The sequence below is a fragment of the Megalops cyprinoides genome, chromosome 13, assembly GCF_013368585.1.
Source record: "Megalops cyprinoides isolate fMegCyp1 chromosome 13, fMegCyp1.pri, whole genome shotgun sequence".
In the NCBI taxonomy this organism is placed as follows: Eukaryota; Metazoa; Chordata; class Actinopteri; order Elopiformes; family Megalopidae; genus Megalops; species Megalops cyprinoides.
The window spans coordinates 8,136,522-8,154,988 of record NC_050595.1 but is presented as its reverse complement, the minus strand read 5'-3'; the positions used below and the strand labels follow the sequence as shown (position 1 = coordinate 8,154,988).

The 18,467-nt window shown below is 44.3% G+C and overlaps 1 protein-coding gene across 1 annotated transcript in view; it reads right to left on the bottom strand.

The window, feature by feature from the left end:
* galnt18b (UDP-N-acetyl-alpha-D-galactosamine:polypeptide N-acetylgalactosaminyltransferase 18b) overlaps positions 1 to 18,467 on the bottom strand; it is a 92,036-nt gene that overhangs the window by 16,735 nt on the left and 56,834 nt on the right. Inside the window, exons 4-8 of the mRNA XM_036543588.1 lie at positions 14,604 to 14,787; positions 12,722 to 12,919; positions 11,785 to 11,899; positions 5,650 to 5,835; positions 2,275 to 2,412 (exon numbers count right to left, since the gene is read on the bottom strand). Coding sequence (XP_036399481.1) covers positions 2,275 to 2,412; positions 5,650 to 5,835; positions 11,785 to 11,899; positions 12,722 to 12,919; positions 14,604 to 14,787 — 821 coding nt within the window. The remainder of the gene's footprint in view (positions 1 to 2,274; positions 2,413 to 5,649; positions 5,836 to 11,784; positions 11,900 to 12,721; positions 12,920 to 14,603; positions 14,788 to 18,467) is intronic.

Below are 18,467 nucleotides of genomic sequence, written 5' to 3'. Positions count from 1 at the left end.
GAGAAAGACATTTCTTTCAGAGAAACATACTTCTTTCAACACCCACTATGCTACTACATATAGTATTATTCCTCTAGTGTGGTGTGTAGTATGTGTTTAGTAGAAGAATCCCCTAGCCATTCGATTAAGTTTTATTTTTCTCATAATTGCCCCTGTAGCATCAGACCTAACACAGAGTATAACTAGCATTCTACTATTAACCTTTGGATATTTACACTTTGCATTCTGTATTTGTGTTAAAAGCACTCTTCACGAGGCAGGCATTTAGGGTCGGTTGTATACTGAGTCTACAAGCTAATTTCAAAACACTAATCCTCACACCTCTCACACCCACTAAGCCCAAGAGCTTAGAAAATAGCGGCAAAATAGATGGAAAGTAGCAACTTTCACACAGCTGTCATTTGCACATCCCCAAAATAACAACATAGCACATTGCATCCTGTGTTAGGTTACTATGCCAGCTTTTAGCCTCCTCTAAATAGGGCCCCTGATATTCTGTACCATGGCAACAAGAGTGTTAATGAGATCATTACAGAGAATGATCTTGTACTTCACTATTTGTATTTCATGCTACAACAAAGGACTTTTCAGGCCACTTCAAAACAACCTGACCTTAGGGTAAGCACAAATGCATTCTCTAAATCAATTCACTTTGATAAGGACTGATTAAGAGACACAAACGGAGAGAAAGAAGTTCAGGCAGGGAACTCGTTAGGTTGCTAGGCATCGGTGAGGGTCGCCGGTGTCATCCGATTGTTTCAACATCCAATCATCTACTTTGGAGTCCTTCCTGTCGTTACACCCAGTATGAGCGTTCATTTAAACTCATCCAGCTGCCAGTGAAATGTGTTACACTACTGGCTGCACTTGCAGTTCCCTGCTGTACCCCAGCCCGCACCTGCTTTTTTGGGTTTGCCTGATAGGGGAATGGCAGCCAATCTCCCCCCTTCACCCGGGTTGCTGGCAGTTGGTCATAGGGGGCACTGGTGCATGTGCAGCTGCTGTAGGGTGTGTATGGGGGACTATGAAGTCAAATGCCTAGACTAAATGTCACTCAGTGTTTGCATATTACATTTAAATGTAATTGTATTTTCTGAATGTAGTTCCCCCTCATATTATGTATACTTTCTGTACTACAAAAAGTAGTTACAAGAAAGTATTTTTATGAATGGACAAACACTAGACAGACAGAGTAAACCATTTCTGATGGCTTGACTGGAAAGGATAATACACTGTGATGTGTGGTCAGACACTGTGATTGGCTGATTTGTGCCAAATCTCAAATCTTTGTACTCAGGTGTGTCTTCATGGAGTTCTTCAGAAAGCGTGCTGCATGCAGAGATGGAACAAATACGTGGCAGGACCGCGGAATGCCGCTAGAAACTGCTTGCTTGCATTTCCGTGCTAACGTTATCCAAATTTAATTTGACTTGTCCCCAAATATAGAACAAGATAGATTTTTAAACATATATATGTAAGATAAAAAACTCTGCCTTATATTTGGACTGATATAATATTCAAATTTTGGTCTGCAACAGCAGGACGAAGTTTCAGTTTAACTTGAACAGTAAGGGTAATACAGCTTGTAAGCACCGATGGCTGCTATACAGATGCAAAGCTGTTCATCTGGCATTGCTGAAAGGTCTTCCTGCTGGATCTCCATTCAGCAGCAGAGGCAAAGCGGTTTAAAGCCGTCACGCCAGGCTCACAGATCCCACCTCTACAGGACGGGATGTGTGCCCTCACAGCAGGGCTCTCCTTATTCAGCAGTGACAGGAATAAGATTAAAGGCCTGAGCGCTGGGCCAGGTCTCTGTGTAAACTACGGCAGGTCTTCTCTCCTCTCAGCATCTCTGGGGTGCTGGACCATGTTTGAGCTCTCTATGCCTTGGCTTTATCACAGTGAATGCATACCACTGTGCAGAAGCACACAGGATGGTGTTTCTCAAAGCCAGGCTGCCACAGAAACTTGTCACTGCACGGAATTAATTTTTGTGTCTGTAGCCAGAGCTGTACAAATCTTACAAGATGGATTAAGAGGATTATTTAATTTAGGCTATGTAGCAATAAAATTTTCGAAAATCCCTGGTGCTGGTCTGAAGCAAACTGTGTAAATGTGTAATTCTAAAACTTCTACATTACTTCTTAATTAGCTGTTTAATGTTTAATGTAAATACAAGATGTACTACACTGTGGTTAACTCTCCTCCCCCACACACATTCATACATACAGTTATATTTGTTGACATTTCTTGTAACTGATAAGCAAATCTCACCACTCCATAGGCAATGGTGTCCGTATACATTCTCATCTCTGAGTAGACGTTCACCAGGTACCACCGAAATGTCTTACACTGCAGTCTCTTCCTTAAGGCCTTCCTCTCAGAGATATCTCCAATGTCAATCCCTGAATCCTGCAAGCAAAAGGACACAAACAAACACACACATTGCATTTACAGTTATTGATCTGCATATTTTCTATTTATTATCACACATTGTGATTGGACAACTACAGCTATTTCATGACAATAAATGATTGAGCCTAAAATGAGAAAAAAAACACAGCTAGTGTCAGATATGTTTCTGCGGCATAGCTTAAAATAATAATAATAAAAAACCAAATAAATGCAACACACATGCCTCTGAATTCTGCACACTGTTGAAAGCCTTTTTTTTTTCAAAATCTCTTCTTGACAATAGTATGTGCTCCTGTCTAACAGAAGGCTGTGTCTGTTCCTGCAATCCTCCCACTGCACCTAGATCGGCTAGAGCCAGGACAGTATCTTTGCCCACATAATGCCTCCACCAGGGGGACTGTCCCTGGATCTCTCCTCCAGGAGCTCCAAAGGTCTCTTACAGAACCTCAGTCTCTGCTCTGCTAACAGAGACAGAAAATCAGAGTTTATTTAAACACTCTTCTCTGAGGGCAGACTAACAAAACTAACAAAGTGTGATTTTTCTGTTCTTATTCTCAAAGATAAGGTCTAACTGGTTCAAGGCCAACAGTTGCTGGTTTTGTAGGAAGATGATATAATCTTTTACTGTGCTTTGAGGGATGTTTTGTTGTGTGGTACAACAAAGGAATACATTAACTAAATATTTACAACACAAAATACATAAAAAAACTCCATACATCCATTCAAAAGCACTGGCCAAACCGCATGTAGCTTGAGATAAAAAGACGGTGGTGGGAGTTACAGTCACAATGCTGTAGGTCAGTGGCTGCCTGTTGTTGGTATCAGAGATAAATGCTGCTGTGTGCTTCCCAGGTAGCCAGACCGCATCAGAAGTGACAGGGAACACTGGGGGTGAATGTGAGCAGACAGAGGGACGGAGTCATGTCTCTTCCCACAATGCCCTGCTGTCTGCTGGAGAGGGCGGTCAAAATTCCCTCGGGGGAAGATGGCAGGCCTCCAGCCGCGCGGCTTGTGTGACAGGGAGGGAGCCCTTGAGATCAGAGAGGATGATGGGAACATGGCGAGAAGACAGCTGTCACTGGCTCCGTTACTGAGCCCAAAACACAGCAGCTCTCCTCAGCTGCTGGCTACACAGAATAACAACACTACTCATCGCTGACTTCATCTGACACCGGCTCTCACCCTTTACACTGTCATCGTCACATTCTGCCCAGGGGATCTGCGGTTATCTGGCCCCAATCATAACCTCTGTGTAATTACCATATTATCTAAATCCCCATCTCTCTGGCAATTATTTCTGCCAGACTTCCCAGATCAGTCAATGCCTACTCAGGAGACCATCCATTCCGAGAACTACTTCGCCTGCTCACACTTTCTACAGCGAATAACTGCATTATTCTAAGGCTAGTGCTCATTTAATGCATTCAATATGCTATTTGCATCACAAAGAAATTTGTGCTAAACAATTAGTTTGAGTCACACAAGCACAGGTGTAAAATGAAAACAAATCCGTTTCAGTTCAATTTTTCATCTAGGACACAACCTGAGGTGTGGTGGTACAGGTGCAAGACTCGTAATAGCCTTGGCAGGACCCTACTGTTCTGCTCGTGGTTGAGGATCTACACTGGTGCTTCTACAGTAAAACATCAGGCTGTATAAAGGGGTAATGGAATTGGATGTAAATCTGATGGAACTATTGCAAATGGGCAATGCAGTCAAAGCAGGAAGTATGCAAGGAGCTGCCAGGCAGTGGGGTCAGCGGAGACCCCGACTGACCCACTTGAGGCCTGGCTACCGCGACTGCCTGAATCAAGTGTCTGTGGATCGCAGCAACTCCCGCTGAAGCTAACACTCCTCGCGCTGACGCTCGCAGCTCTACGTAAGGCCAGCCATCTGCTAACGACAAAACCGTCACTAGCAACCCATCAATGGGTTGCTAGTGATGAAAGGCTGGCTGTGACATCATTCCTGACGAGCTTGCAGCTTCCCTCTCTCCACACGCGCTTCCCCGGCAACACACCGTCATCATTCACGCTCCAAGCAGAAGGGGGGTGGGGGGGGGGTGTATTTAAAGCATTCACGCAAGTGGGGGGGCCAGTGGGTGTGCCGAAGCCGTTCATCAACCCAAAATTAACTTGTCTCTAATTTTCACTGGGACCTCGAATTCAACCGCGGCACGTTGCCGGGGGACATTAGCGGAGCTGTAAGGCGTCGAGCGAGAGCCGAGAAACGTGGTACGCAACACGAGCCTAATGAAAACAAATTACGAACAGCTGTGCTCCCGAATGGGGACGGCGTAGGGTGCGTTTGTGCGAAGACAGCTTGCGGATCAAGCACGGGATGGAGGCGGGATGGAGGGTTTGTTTGCCCTAATTGAACTTTCTTTGGAAACGAAGCTTTCTGTGCTTCAAAATGGATAAAGTCTTTCATTCTTAGCTCCTCACATCTTCAAAGACAAAGGGTACACTTTAAGGAACATATTTAACACTTTAAGGACCACAAAAGTGCACAGTGGTACCAAAACAGCCAGTGCAAACAGTGTCATGCATACTACAACAGTATTTCTAGCATTGCTAGTATTTCAGATACAGTATTAACAGGATAATCCATCACAAGCAGAAAAAACAGTCGGCAGTCAGTCAGTGGCAACTTTGGACAATGGCTATTTACTTTCTGTGTTGAATGCAGCTTTTCAGCAGAGTGCTGTATATAAATGTTCTCAGCAACATATCTGGATTATGGCATAATTCAGTATTATTGCATTACTCATATGAATACACCTTATACGTATATAAATATTACAGCCACACAATCCAAGTATAAATATCTGAATACTTGTTCACAACTTCATTAACAACTTAACTTTTATAACTATTCTTTATTTCTATCCTGTAGAATAATTTCCTACTCTACTCTATATAGTGTTTTCCATTAGTGGCACTCAGTACAGTGTGGTCCTATACAGCAGCGTTTCCCAAACCTCTCCTGGAGGACCCCTTGTCCTACATGTTTTAAATCTGTTCCTGCTCCAACACAGCTGATTCAAATGATCAGCTCGTTATGAACTCCCGAAGCTGATTAATAACAAACTGATCATTTGAATCAGCTGTGTTGGAGCAGAGAGAGATCTAAAACGTGCAGGACAAGGGGTCCTCCAGGAGAGGTTTGGGAAACTCTGCTGTAGAAGAAATTGTTACACTGCTCTGTATAGTGTTTTCCCATGGGTGACTTCACCTCCTGAGGAATGTTCCAGGCCATGTAGACGTGGCTCTTGAACTCGTCCATCCACACCTCGGCCACCCTCAGAGCATTCCTGCGCACGTGTGCTGTCAGGTCCTCCGTGTAGGGTTTGTGAGCCCTCTCGATGTGGGCGATCCGGGCGCAGGGCAGGACCTCCACGCTGCCCCCACACTGCCACACCTGGTATTGCACAAGCAGACACGTACAGAGAGAGGGTTCAGTCAATCGTCAGACCCAAATCATTACATTACTGTCATTTAGCAGACATCCCTTATCCAGAGTGACTTACATAGGTTACATGTTATCCACTCATACGGCTGGATATTTACTGAGGCAATTTTTTGGTTAAATACCTTGTCCAAGGACACAACGTCAGTGCCCTAGCAGGGAATTGAGCTTGCACCCTTTGGGTTATGAGCCCTATTCATTACCACTACACCGCACTGCCACCAAATCACAAAACATGCTGGCATGTACAACACCAAAAACTGTGGGACCTTGAAAACAGCCAACATGAATGCAAAAATATTTGAAAAAGCACAGATCCTCATTCCATTCCACTCTTTGTGGCGGGGTGCATGTTGAACTAAGCCTTATTTTCTTTATATAAAACAGCACATTTCTCTACACCTCCTACATTTCTACACTATCTCTTCTCTAGCTTTGTGAAATAGCACACTTTTCTTCGACTCCCCCTCCGTCTTTAAAAGAGGAATTACCCAGCAAGAGGCTACATCACAGCCATCATGCTGCGACTCTCAACAAACCCAAAAAAGGGCCAAGATAAGTCCCTTTAATATAAATTCTCAACCAAAGCAAATTGCTCCCTTCCACACACCATTCATCACAATAATTTCTCAACATGCTGCTTGATTTGTCTGTGGCTAATGTGACTTTAGCACTGTGGGGAAGTCAAGAGCTGCACTGTAAACAACAATATAGTGTCCGCTGGACCAGATTCAAAGGCCTCAATGATACTGAGCAGCCCACTCAAGTCGGACAACGACATCACTTCCTGTTCCGCGCGTGTGCCACAGCCTCAAGTGGAACGGCCACCCTTGATGTGAAACTGGAGAGAAATGGAAAGCTTGGTTGCTGCAAGTCTACAACCATGTCCTACGTATGATATGGCAGTGAATACAAATGCTAAAGGCATTAAAATCAAATCAGTAAAAGAAAAAAAAATGGTAATGATTAATTTAAGAGTTAAAGAAAAAAAAGCTTTCACAATTTTCCAATTCACATGTATGACCGCAGTCATTACCATGGAGACAATGGCCCCCCACCCCCCACCCCCGACACCGCAATTCTCTCTGAGAGACTCATAAAAGTAATAAGGCACAAATATGATGTCAGAGCTCCGAGGCGGAGCACACTTCCTGCAGTGTAGCAATCTGCAAATGAAATCCCATCTTCGGAGCAAATGAGGCGCGGACCATCTCTTCAGATCAATTACGATGCGCTTACATTACACGCTGTGTCACGTTCCACTGCTGCAGTCGTTAACCCTTCTGATCGCATTGATCCTGGCCTTACGATTAATGACTTACCTGCTCAAATTCTTTAAGAAACATCAATAGCAGCTATGCGTGACTATTAGTGCTTCGTTTTGTTTTTTTTTTCTTCATTCATTTACAGAAAATCTATAGGGTTGGACTGTAAACGGCTTGTACTGTTTAAATAGGCCCGTTCTTAACGAGGCAAAAATTGATAACTAGTGGGGACTGTTTCCAGACAGATCAATGATTATTAAACTTTATTTAAACAGAAGGGTCAGACAAGAACAAGTTCTCATTCACAGTGACAACCTGACAAATAACATGAAAGGAGTTGAAATAACCTTAATCAGAAATAATTCCATCTTCATTTCAAGTGTCCAAGTGATATTTGTGATAATATGCACCCAGGAAAAACAATATTGCAAAATAATGAAGGAGCACATTGTGCTGCCTTTCGGATGCGAGGACTCTGAAGCCACAGTGTCATAATCCTTCTGTGTCTGGCTGACACTCCCCACTGCAAGATCAGTAGAGCCAATCAGAACCAGCTCCTGAGTGCCAGGGGCATCACAGTTACCATTACACAGCCTCTGACATCACGCACAGTAGGAAGACATTAATGCTAAATGATTCCAAAATCAGGGTGAAGAAGGGAAAGAAAACACGGACAGTATGGCAGTGACACTAAGCCCTTTACCCTCCTACACAGCTATCCACAAACGCTTGCTGATAAACCGCACGTTTTTACACAGCTTTTTCCTCCTCTTTTCCTCCGTTTTTGTTTTGTGCTGCGATTTCACTGTATTGTGAGGAAGAAGCTTGTTCTAGTTCCATGCTGGAGCAGGTCAGCCTCTCTGCGTGTCTGCGGCTGTCTGCTTTCATCTCCCTGCCGAGCGCAGGCTCCAGCCAGGAAGCTTCCCTCTCCTCTCCTCCCGGCTCCGTTTCCCTCCGTCGTTCTGGCTGGAATGGGCGAGTGTGTGAGCTGGCAGTGTGTGAACGCATCATTCCCCCTAACTCCCTCACCCCCCCCCCCCCCCACCCCTGACCAGGTGCTGCTCAGTCTGCCTGGCCCCAGGGTGTGCCAGTCGCAGGGTGTGTGGAGACAGCCGGGCAGGACACAGGCAGGTCCAGCTGCGTAAGCCGAAATCCTCCTCCCAACACACACGCACATAGACACACAGGCACGCACGCACTCACAGGCATGCACACACTCACAGGTATGCACACGCACACAGGCACGCACGCACTCACAGGCACGCACACACTCACAGGTATGCACACGCACACAGGCACGCGCACACACTCATTCGCACACACTAACACACACAGGCATGTGCACACACTCACACGCACGCACGCACGCACGCGCACACACATTAACACACTGCACCTCTATTTTGAAGTGGTGCCATCTGAAATAGTAGGTAGCAGGCAGGAAAGTCTGAGAGGCATTTTAAAAAGAGCACATTTGAAAGAACAAGGAAATCAAACACGTTGACTAAATAATTCTGGCACAGATTTCAGCCTTTTTCCTTCAAAACCAAGAAAGTTCTCTCCGTATTTGTGAAAATTACCCCACGCCTGCTGAATCAATGCATGTGACAACATCTACTCAGTGTGTAAGGGCTTTCTGTTAGATGAACAAATTTACATTTAATTCAGGCTTAGATTCAAACTGTGCCTATAGACTTCTGTGTTGTCCTTTCTGTGTGTGTAACTATAATTTTCCACAACCAAAAATCAGATTCCTTTGCAGTAATCATCAAGCAATTTTGATTGATTCAACCTCTATTTTGCTCCACAGCACATACCACTGACAGGGTGGGAAATTCTCAAGGTCAGTTAAGTGTTTTCACAGAGTGGAGCAGTAATTCGGGAAAAAAATATGTGTTATCACAGACTTGGTGCACCTGCGTGGACACTGCAACAGCAAATGATGCAAAGGGAGCAATGAGGACAGACCATGTGACCAGGAAGGGTTTCAGTCCTGAATCGATGTCTACCACAGACCTACCAAGCAATGTACTGATTAGCTCCTGTAAATTTCGCTGGACTGCTAAAATTTACTGATACCAATACTAAATGGCTGAAGAGAACTCAGGTCAAAACTGGCTTACATCATGTTACATCATGACCTTATGTATAATAAACCTTAGTTGTCCGTTTACATGCGGCTTAAGACATAATACATTTCCTGTTAATACATAAATTATTCTCCGGTTTGCCAAAAAAAAAAAAAAATTCAAAACTGTGACAAGAGGCATTGAGAATGATTATCTATTCATTCACTCAACCTGTTGTAGATGCACGCTTTGAACGGGTTAGCATCCGCAATTATGCATGATACAAACTCTGTTCGCACAAATGGCTGGAGCCAAGCATTAGGTATTCATGACTTCTCTGGAGCATTTGTGCCATTTCCATACATTTTACGCGCATTAATATTTCACATTCTGAGTGAGCGCATCACATTTGCATGAACATTTTTAAGGTATGCGGCGGCATTCAGCGATCTCATTTCTCAATTCAGTCAGCTTTTGGCAGTCTCTAAAAGTAATGCTGTTTGATGTGGCCTGACAGAGAGCTGTTGGGTGTAATTCATTCGGAGGTGCTCTGAAACTGGATATGAAGGCCTCATTTCATATTCTTATTCTAGGGCACTGCCACCCATTTTATATTTTAAAACTGGCATTCACACACAGAATGAAATTACAACCTTCTTTAACTGAGTCATTATGCAAGGGACATAAACAAATTTATCATGCCATTTCAGTGATTCAAAGTAAGTTAATGTCATACCACAGACAGCAACATGTTCTAATTTCGAAGCTATTGATGTAGATTGATTATTTCAATACTGTGACTCATGAAAGATTTGAAAAATACCAAATATTGGAAAATAGTGTGTTATTTACAAGGGAATAGACTGTAAAGGATCTGCTAAATATTCTGTAATTAGTGATCATCAAACATGGGTCAACATCATTACTCACGTCCGGCCTTAATCAACTAAAATTTACTTACAAAAATGAAACAAATTTGCAACTCAGAAAATTCCCCCAGAGAAGAGCACTAAGGTTGAGAACAGAAAAGACCCAGAAAGCCTTGCAGATTGGTTACCATGTGTTTCGGCGTGGCCTCTGTTAGTGTTACACTGGTGTCAGCGGTGGGGAGGAGAAGCGGGAGCTCCTCAGACAGGAACAGTGTGCTGACGGCAGCTCGGCCCTGCTGGAGCACCGTGCAGCTGCAGCTGTGGGGTCAGCGCCAGGGTCTCCCTGAGCCCCGGGCCACCAGCTCTCCTCTCACAGCATTGCCTTCTGTTAGACGCCCCATTACAGCCCACACAGCCAGAAAAAAAGGGGCTGTGAGCACCGCCAAATCAACCCTGAGGGGGCTGAGGGACCATCAGCCCTGAGGGGCTAGCACTGAGGGACAAGTTCCTGTCTATCAAGGCCTGTCTTTCACAAGCAGTTAGACCAGCATGGGCTAAGTGTAGCTCCGGGTTTGTTTCAGATCATAATTCCAGTAATCCTTACGGAACAAGTTCACGTGAGACAAATTCAATGATAACTGTGTCAGTCAGTGATGTGACAGCCTGCATGGGTTTTGGGAAAATCTGGGAAAACAGTCTCAGTCGCCCAGACTCATTGTCTGGTTGCAACGTTCCCCTGATGCAGATCCACAGTGACAAATTCTTCTTCGTCCTTCCCTTTTGCGTGATTTATGCTGATCTGGGACACATTGGCTGGGGTGCATGCCGCCACATTGCGGGGAGGGGGGTGTCACAGTGGCCTTGCTGTCTGCCAGCCCACCGACGGCGCTGCAATCCACAGGGGACAGTTCCACTAGGGACGCGTTTGTCTACCGTGTCCCGTCAGCGGAGTTAGTGTCTGCTTCATCACGCGTGCAGTACATGGCACATTTTATTATTAGGCATCTCAAGAGAGACGCCACACCATGCCAGCTCTTTCTCTGGTCCATCTGTTCAGCTGCTGAGCTGATGTGGAGCCTTCCAGAAAAACGGATCTGAGGCAGGGTAACTACCTGGTCAAACGCACAATGCACGGGCTTCAGTTTAGTGTTCGAAGACACTATTCTGCAGTGTGGAAGAATTACTCGGTGGCATAAAAGAATAGCTCTAAAAGGCCATAACCGTTAAATGCCAAGCAGCTAAGGGCAAAGGATTAAAGACACACCGCTCCTGTGCCAGTTGCTGTTGCTGGCGCTATGGCCGATTTGCTTTGCGTTAATTGAGACCAGCCGGCTGTGCCTAATGCGATTACGTCGCCGGTTTGCGTTTGAGTGATGGGTGTCCAGCGGTTTCAGCAGGAGCCGTAGAGAGCCGGAGGGAGGGTGGGCACCCTGCTTCAGTCAGTCACTAACCCCCCCCGGCCCCATTCTCTGACAGGAGCGCCATATGCTCCTGTAATGGGACAGCACCCCTCCTAGCGCCGGAAAGCGCCTAATGTGTTAGCTGACTACCAACACGGCAACGGGAGGGAGACACCGAACGTTGTGCTTCTGCCAAAGGGGCGAAGCGGCCTGTTGTCGCTGCTGTTTGCTAATTCGTCTGGATGGGGGCCATTATTTGAGCGCTGCCTGCCCAAGGTCAGGTGACACCGTCACTCACCCTGACGCCCAGCTCGACGTTCTCTCCCCCGTACACCTCCATTCCCTCATCCAGCAGGCCGATCTCCTCAAAGTACTGCCTGTCCACCACGAAGCAGCCAATGAGAGCTGGGCTCCTGAAGGAAGAGAATAGGAAAGAGAAAAAATCGTGTTGCTGGTTATATCATTTGTCAACTAGGCTATTTTGTTTTTTCCTCCTTTCTGAGGAGAGTTCTGTAGCGCTGTGCTAGCAGACCTCCCACTTGCAACACTTACAAAAATAAAATGTGGCTAAATGCGTAGGCGATCCTTTTTCATTGCCAGTGCTAAATTAATCCGTTACACCATGTAACGCTATAATAAATAAATGTGAAGCGTAGTCATGAACAAGTGATGCAGACACCATTTTCAAGCAGGCTTCAGCGGCCTTTCTGAGGGCCTGCTGTATCGATCACAGAAAGCAGGAACAGAGGGTGACTCAAACAGAAATCTCGATGCCCAGCATTGATGCCCTGGGGCAGTAAGACAGCTCTGGTACTTTAAAAAGAGGAGTGTGTAAATCTGCCACGGGGATAGCAAATTCACAGTAATCTTTCTTTGTACAGACTGACCTCTGTTAAACTACATCAACAACGACCTTCTAAATCTAAATGATTGTTAGTTTATGTTGAAATGCCATCTCCAGTAGAATTTCATGTAGGCTATCATATTACATGCACTTAATCACAGCAATTTACACATCATCCAGTTATACAACTGAGCATTCAGTGCACTGCTGTAAAGTTACAGGTTATGAACCTTGCTGAAGTGTACAAAAGCAATGCCTCATCTGTGAATTGAACTGGCAACTGGTTACCAGCCCTGCTCCTTACCATTGCATCACGCTGTTGCCCATGCTGTGTGAGAGCACACTCATGCCAGAGTGCCGGTACAGTGCTGTGTACCCAAAGCAAAACTACCTGATTGGAGCAGTGGTGTTGGCCTGGTTCCACCAGGACTTGGGCGGGTTCAAGTAGCGGCACCACAGCTCCCAGTCGAAGCCTTGCGCGGACAGCGGGTACTCCTCAATCTCGAAGGTGTCATACTTGATGTTGTCGAACGATGGGGAAATTATTCGCGTTCGGTCCTCCTTAATTCTCGTGAGGATCGGTTCGGCCCTGGAGACAAAGGGAAAAGGCTTGTTCTGTTTTCCTTGAAAGGAACCCTGATAAAGATCAGCAGCTTAACCTATTTCTACAGATCAAAGGCAGGGAAAAATTGCTGAGGAAAAACTAGACACAGAGTTTTTTTAAAGAAGCCTTTTGTTATTAGCTTTCTAAGAGGGTACCATATCAGAGTAATACAAAATCACATCTGTGTTCTTTTCAATGTAGTCAGCATTTGCACAATCTATATCTGACGTTTACATTATAAAAACTTCTTCTCGTGCAGTTAGTCATTTGACATATTTGCACTGAATAATCTTAATTGAAATCTTTTTCTGAGATAGCAAATATGTTGCTGTATGCACTTGCAGTTTGTCATGAAAAGACAAACCTGTTATATAGCCAAGGTTTTTGTACTGCTGTACCACTTCAAAAGCTTGACATATACATATACAGACCCATTGCCAATACATACACTGTATATTCAATTTAAAAAAATGCCATTTTTGATTTGATATGTGTTTCCTGAGCTAGTGGCTGGAAATTTGATTAAGTAGGTAATAAGTCATGGGTGCTCAGGTGGTAACCCTGATTATTGATCACAGGGATTTATAAAATACCCCCCTCATTCACTGAAAAAATGCCAGACATCGAAACTGTTCAGTAAGTACACCGTAACTTGATTAATATGGACGCCTGTCAACCACTCACATAATTATGGCTACCCTGGTATGACTCAAAAGAACCACTTTGATTAGATGAATTTGAATCACCAAAGATGTATGCAGATCAATTTGGCAAAGAAATGGACACAGGCAACAGCAAGTAAGTGGTATATAAATGGCAAACTTACGCACAACTGTATAAAATGTCTTTTAATCTAAGAGGTTTATGAGACCAATTTTAGTCTTGCAAAATATGAGATTTGTGTTTATCAGTTCTTTGTGTAAGAATCTGTCGCTAAAAGGATTCCAGAAAGCTGACTCTCCCTGACTGTATCATGGTGTTATTTCCGCTATCTGGACTTAATGCCACATCCACACAGATTAAAAGGGAGAAATATTTTGGAAGTTGTTCAAAGTCTTTGAAAGATTTGGGTCAGGCTGTTGACAGCAGGACTGAAAAGCATGTAAACTCTGTTTGAGAAAGTTTCACCTGCCCACAGGAATGACAGGTTGATTCTGATGCACTCTGTTACCATGGGCAACACACCTGGGTTACACTTAGATTGCCCTCTGATGCCACCATACAAAACGAGGCTAGATCTTCTGTCAAGTGAGACCTTTGAATTATCAACTGATGTTACTTACCAGGGTGATCATCTTTACAAAAATGACCATGACCATAACCACCCACAATCATGTCAGGATTCATAGAAGGGTTTTTCCTTTTTTTTTTTTTACTACTTTTCACATTTTACAATAATAGTAAAGACATCAAAACCATGAAATAAGACAAATGAAGTTATGCAGTGACCAAAAGTGTTAAACAAATCAAAATTATCTTATATTTTAGATTCTTTGAAGTAGCCAAAAAATTCTTTAAAATTATTTTTTTTTTTTAAAGAAATTCATCTTAATCAGATATGCCTGGTACTGTAAATTTTCAAAAGCACCAGAGGGAATGCTTGCCTATAGCAGGTGAATGTAATGATAACCTTGCTGCGACATGTAACAAAAAAGAAACCACCACTAACCATCCGGTGTTGAACTCCACGTGGGCGTCGAAGAGTGCCACAACAGGGGCGGTGGCGGCCCTCCACCCACTGACCCGGGACCGGATGAGCCCTTCCTGCTTAGAGTGGCGCACCACCTTGATGAAGCCAGGCCGTTGTGAGTTGGTCTCTTCCACAAAGTCCAGAAGACTCTCCTTCAGCTCCTCTGCACAGACACATTACGTTATTGGCATTTAGCAGATGCTCTTATCCAGACCAACTTACATCAATTTCAGATTTTTACAATGTTATCCATTTATACAGCTGGATATTTACTGAGGCAATTGTGGGTTAAGTACCAGGGCTGCTCACAGAACAGCCCACACTGCCCCAGTCCTACCCCAGGGCAGTAATGATGTTTTATGATTGTAAACGTTTACCCATGACATCATTAATGTTTTATGATTGTAAACTTTCACCCATGACATCCACCTGTTCCCCATGCCTCTGTGAATCTGCTACTAATCCCTCGGCAAGAAAGCCTGCTGACTCAGAGGGAGTCCTATGTGGGCCTGTCTGCTCATGAGTCACTGAGGAGATGGCGATGGAGGCTCTGAACTCTGTGGTGATGACAGGACTATGTCCCCCATCACTGACAGGGCCGGTCCTCTCCACAGTGCTGGTTAGATACACTGTCATCTAACTTTTCGCCTTGGCTGACACCCCATTATTCTATTCTACCTGATGTTCCGTCAGGTTGGTATCCTGGCACTTGCGAGTAGTAGAAGCAGCTGTAACTCAGCATTTTTGGTCATGGAAATCAATCTTTCTGTTCAAAGTATGAGCCGTGAGTTCTTCCAGCCCCGGAGCACAAGTGAAATCTAGGCATGGACTCAGTTCTGGGATTGATTGATCTCTCACTATGTCACTGAATCCTACAGTAGGGTTATTTTCTAAGCCTCCTTTGTACACATCAATGATATGGAGCAGCATTCATTCCAAGAGTGAAGGAGGGAGATGGGCCAGCTAGCTCTAATGATGTCTCCGCCGGGTCCCTAGGTCACATGTAGTCCTCGTCATCATACTTTGGAGATCCATTCAACCCACATGGGTCAAACTAAAGTCCCAACACACAAATGAAACACATTAAACCTACATACTTTGACTGGATGGCCTTCCTACTTTATAAACCACAATTGGAAGTGCATTTAACAACTACACGAAAAACAAAGAAATTCCAAGCCACAGGACAAAAATTGTTACAGTTAAATCGATTACACTGGCAGGGAAGAGAAGGCCAGCAGTACCAGCTGCTCCATGGACTTAGCTGAACGAGAGAATAAATGACAAAGAATTAGAGAAATCATTGCTTTTTAATGCTTTTCCCATTTTGGGGGCATTTTGTGGCTGTTGCTGACCCAGCTTCCAGTGCAGTGTGTCCAGCACAGGTACATCAGTGAGTACCCATGGAAACACCTACGTAATCTTCACCACCTGGCATTTTTGGCCAGGAGGGAGTGATTTTGGTGTGATTTTTGAAGTCTTATCCATCTGTTCTTTTTTGAGAAAAGGCAGCCATTCCTTTCTCATCACAGTGAGAGGGTGGGAGAGACTGCAGGGTAGGGCAGGGCAGAAAGAATCACATTATCGTGCCTCACTCCGGCAGCACTGCAGGAGAATGCAGTGATCACAGAATGCACAGCATGGCGCCCACTGCAAGCCAGGGGTGTGCTCCTTTAGTAAGATGTTTCTGTACACAAGTTCTTCTCTTCACGCTTTACAGTGTTCTCCATATCTCCCCTCGTAATAGGCTCTCACGACTTCCTTAGAGACCCCTGTGCGCGTGTGTGTGGCACCTCGCACCTTGATCTCGGTTCGGCGGTGCTTTCAGTTCACAACCCTGCCGTTGCAGCCCTTTAATCAAGTGCACTCGTTCTGCAGGCCCCTGCGGTGAGAGCGTTTTTCTGCCGATAATTAAGATCTGTAAGATTACAGTTTTACTCTAATCCCCTCCGCAAGACGCTCAGAGGTAGCGAGACGTCTGCATTAAGGAGTTCAGATCAATGCGTTTTAAAAAAGAGAAACTAGTGTCTTGAAGCCGTTTCATGTGAGAAGGCTAACCTGTGAGCTGTGATTATATATAGAGGCCCTGAAAACTCACATGCAAAGAATGCAAGCTCCAAACTGTCTGTACACATACTGTACATTATACTGTATGTTATGCACATGTCAAAAAACCTTTGCAGAGCCCCTCTAACTGTACATGTGGAAATAAACTGCCGCATTTGGCTCCTAACTTCTGTATTCTTCACAGAGTGTTTTGTTCCATTCAGCTTGGCAAATTTTGGGATTATTTTGAATATCACCCTAACCATCAGCTTTGAGGAAATCTTTTGATCTGATTTTTGGCTACTGTGCTGCCTCTCTCAACAAATCCCTACAAAAAACCGAGAAGATGTCCAAAAAAGACTGTGCGAGGAGGAAGCCAGCCTGGTTTGGATGCCCCGCTGATGCTGTCCCTGTAAGGAAGATTAATGCAGCTCTGTTGGTGTCAATGACCCTGTGCGTCTGGCCATCTCTCTGTTCACTCATCAGTCAGATTATACCAGTTTAAGCAGACCTTCACTGGATCACAGTAATGTCTGACTGTTAACAAGGTCTGGTGACACTGGGATTACATGAGATGCATGGACTGCCCTTAGAGTACGCTGCGTCTGGCTGTGTGACACGCCACTATATTCTACAATGGGTTAATCAGTGCCAACGCCCCATGAATAGTGCTGCTCTGATGAAAACATTTCAAGGTGAACACATGACATTAAGGTATCCACAGTTCTGAATGCTTTCTTCACTGTGTGATTTTTTTGAGATGGAACTGAGACTTTGTTCTGCGATTAATGTGATGGTAAAAATTGTAGGCCTGATATTTTCTATTCACAACTTTTCACACCTGCCAGTGCATTCAATTAAATACATTCCCTGCTTCCCTGCATTCACTTGCTGATGAATATCCAAGGACTACACCTGTATCACTGTTTTTTTGACAAGTTAAATGACAGAATTAACTAGACTAGAGCATAAAAGTAATACAATGAATGGCACAGGGATGTGAAGAATATATGCAGATATAAGTATATACGGAATGTTCTGATACCAGTGGAATATACTGCATTCAGCTGTTAGCCATAAGAACATATTTCCCAATGCCATGTTGTTTCAATAAGCTCTTCGCTATACATTTAAGGTTTCATTATTTGCTTAGCTGTTGCCCTTTACACAGAGTGACATAGATATTATATATTTATTTATTAAAATTGACATTTTACAGAAGCAACTCAGGTCAAGCAGCTTGCTCCACAGTACAACAGCAGTGCCCCACTTGGGAACTGAACTGGCAACCTTTTGGGTTATGAGTCCTGCTCCTGACCACTACACCACGCTGCAGAATTTTGCATTTTTCTACAGACCGTCCCCCACGTACGCTCCCAGCAGTGGCTCATCAATACTTTGTGTACATTGTGTGGACGACAAAGAAGGCCAATCATTCAGGGGATTATGCTGTTGAGTTCATTCAAAAAATGAGTATTACACCGCAAAACAAAAACAGCTTAACTCCCTCATAATTACTGCACAGTGTAAGCTGTCAGTCACAAAATGATTGCAGGTTTAGGAGGCACCTCATTGTTAGAGTTAATAACATGCTACTTTTGTCAGGTGTTGCTAATCTCATTTGACATGGCATAATATGCCCGTTCAGAGCAATGTATCTTGATAAATATCTAAATCAGTGTGTGTTAATCGCCAAGGCTTTGAATAACCAAGGGCTCTTTCACAGTAGGTTTGTTCATAATGGCTCAGATCAGTCCATATCCTACTTGAGCTTTGATGTTCACTCTACTCTCAGCA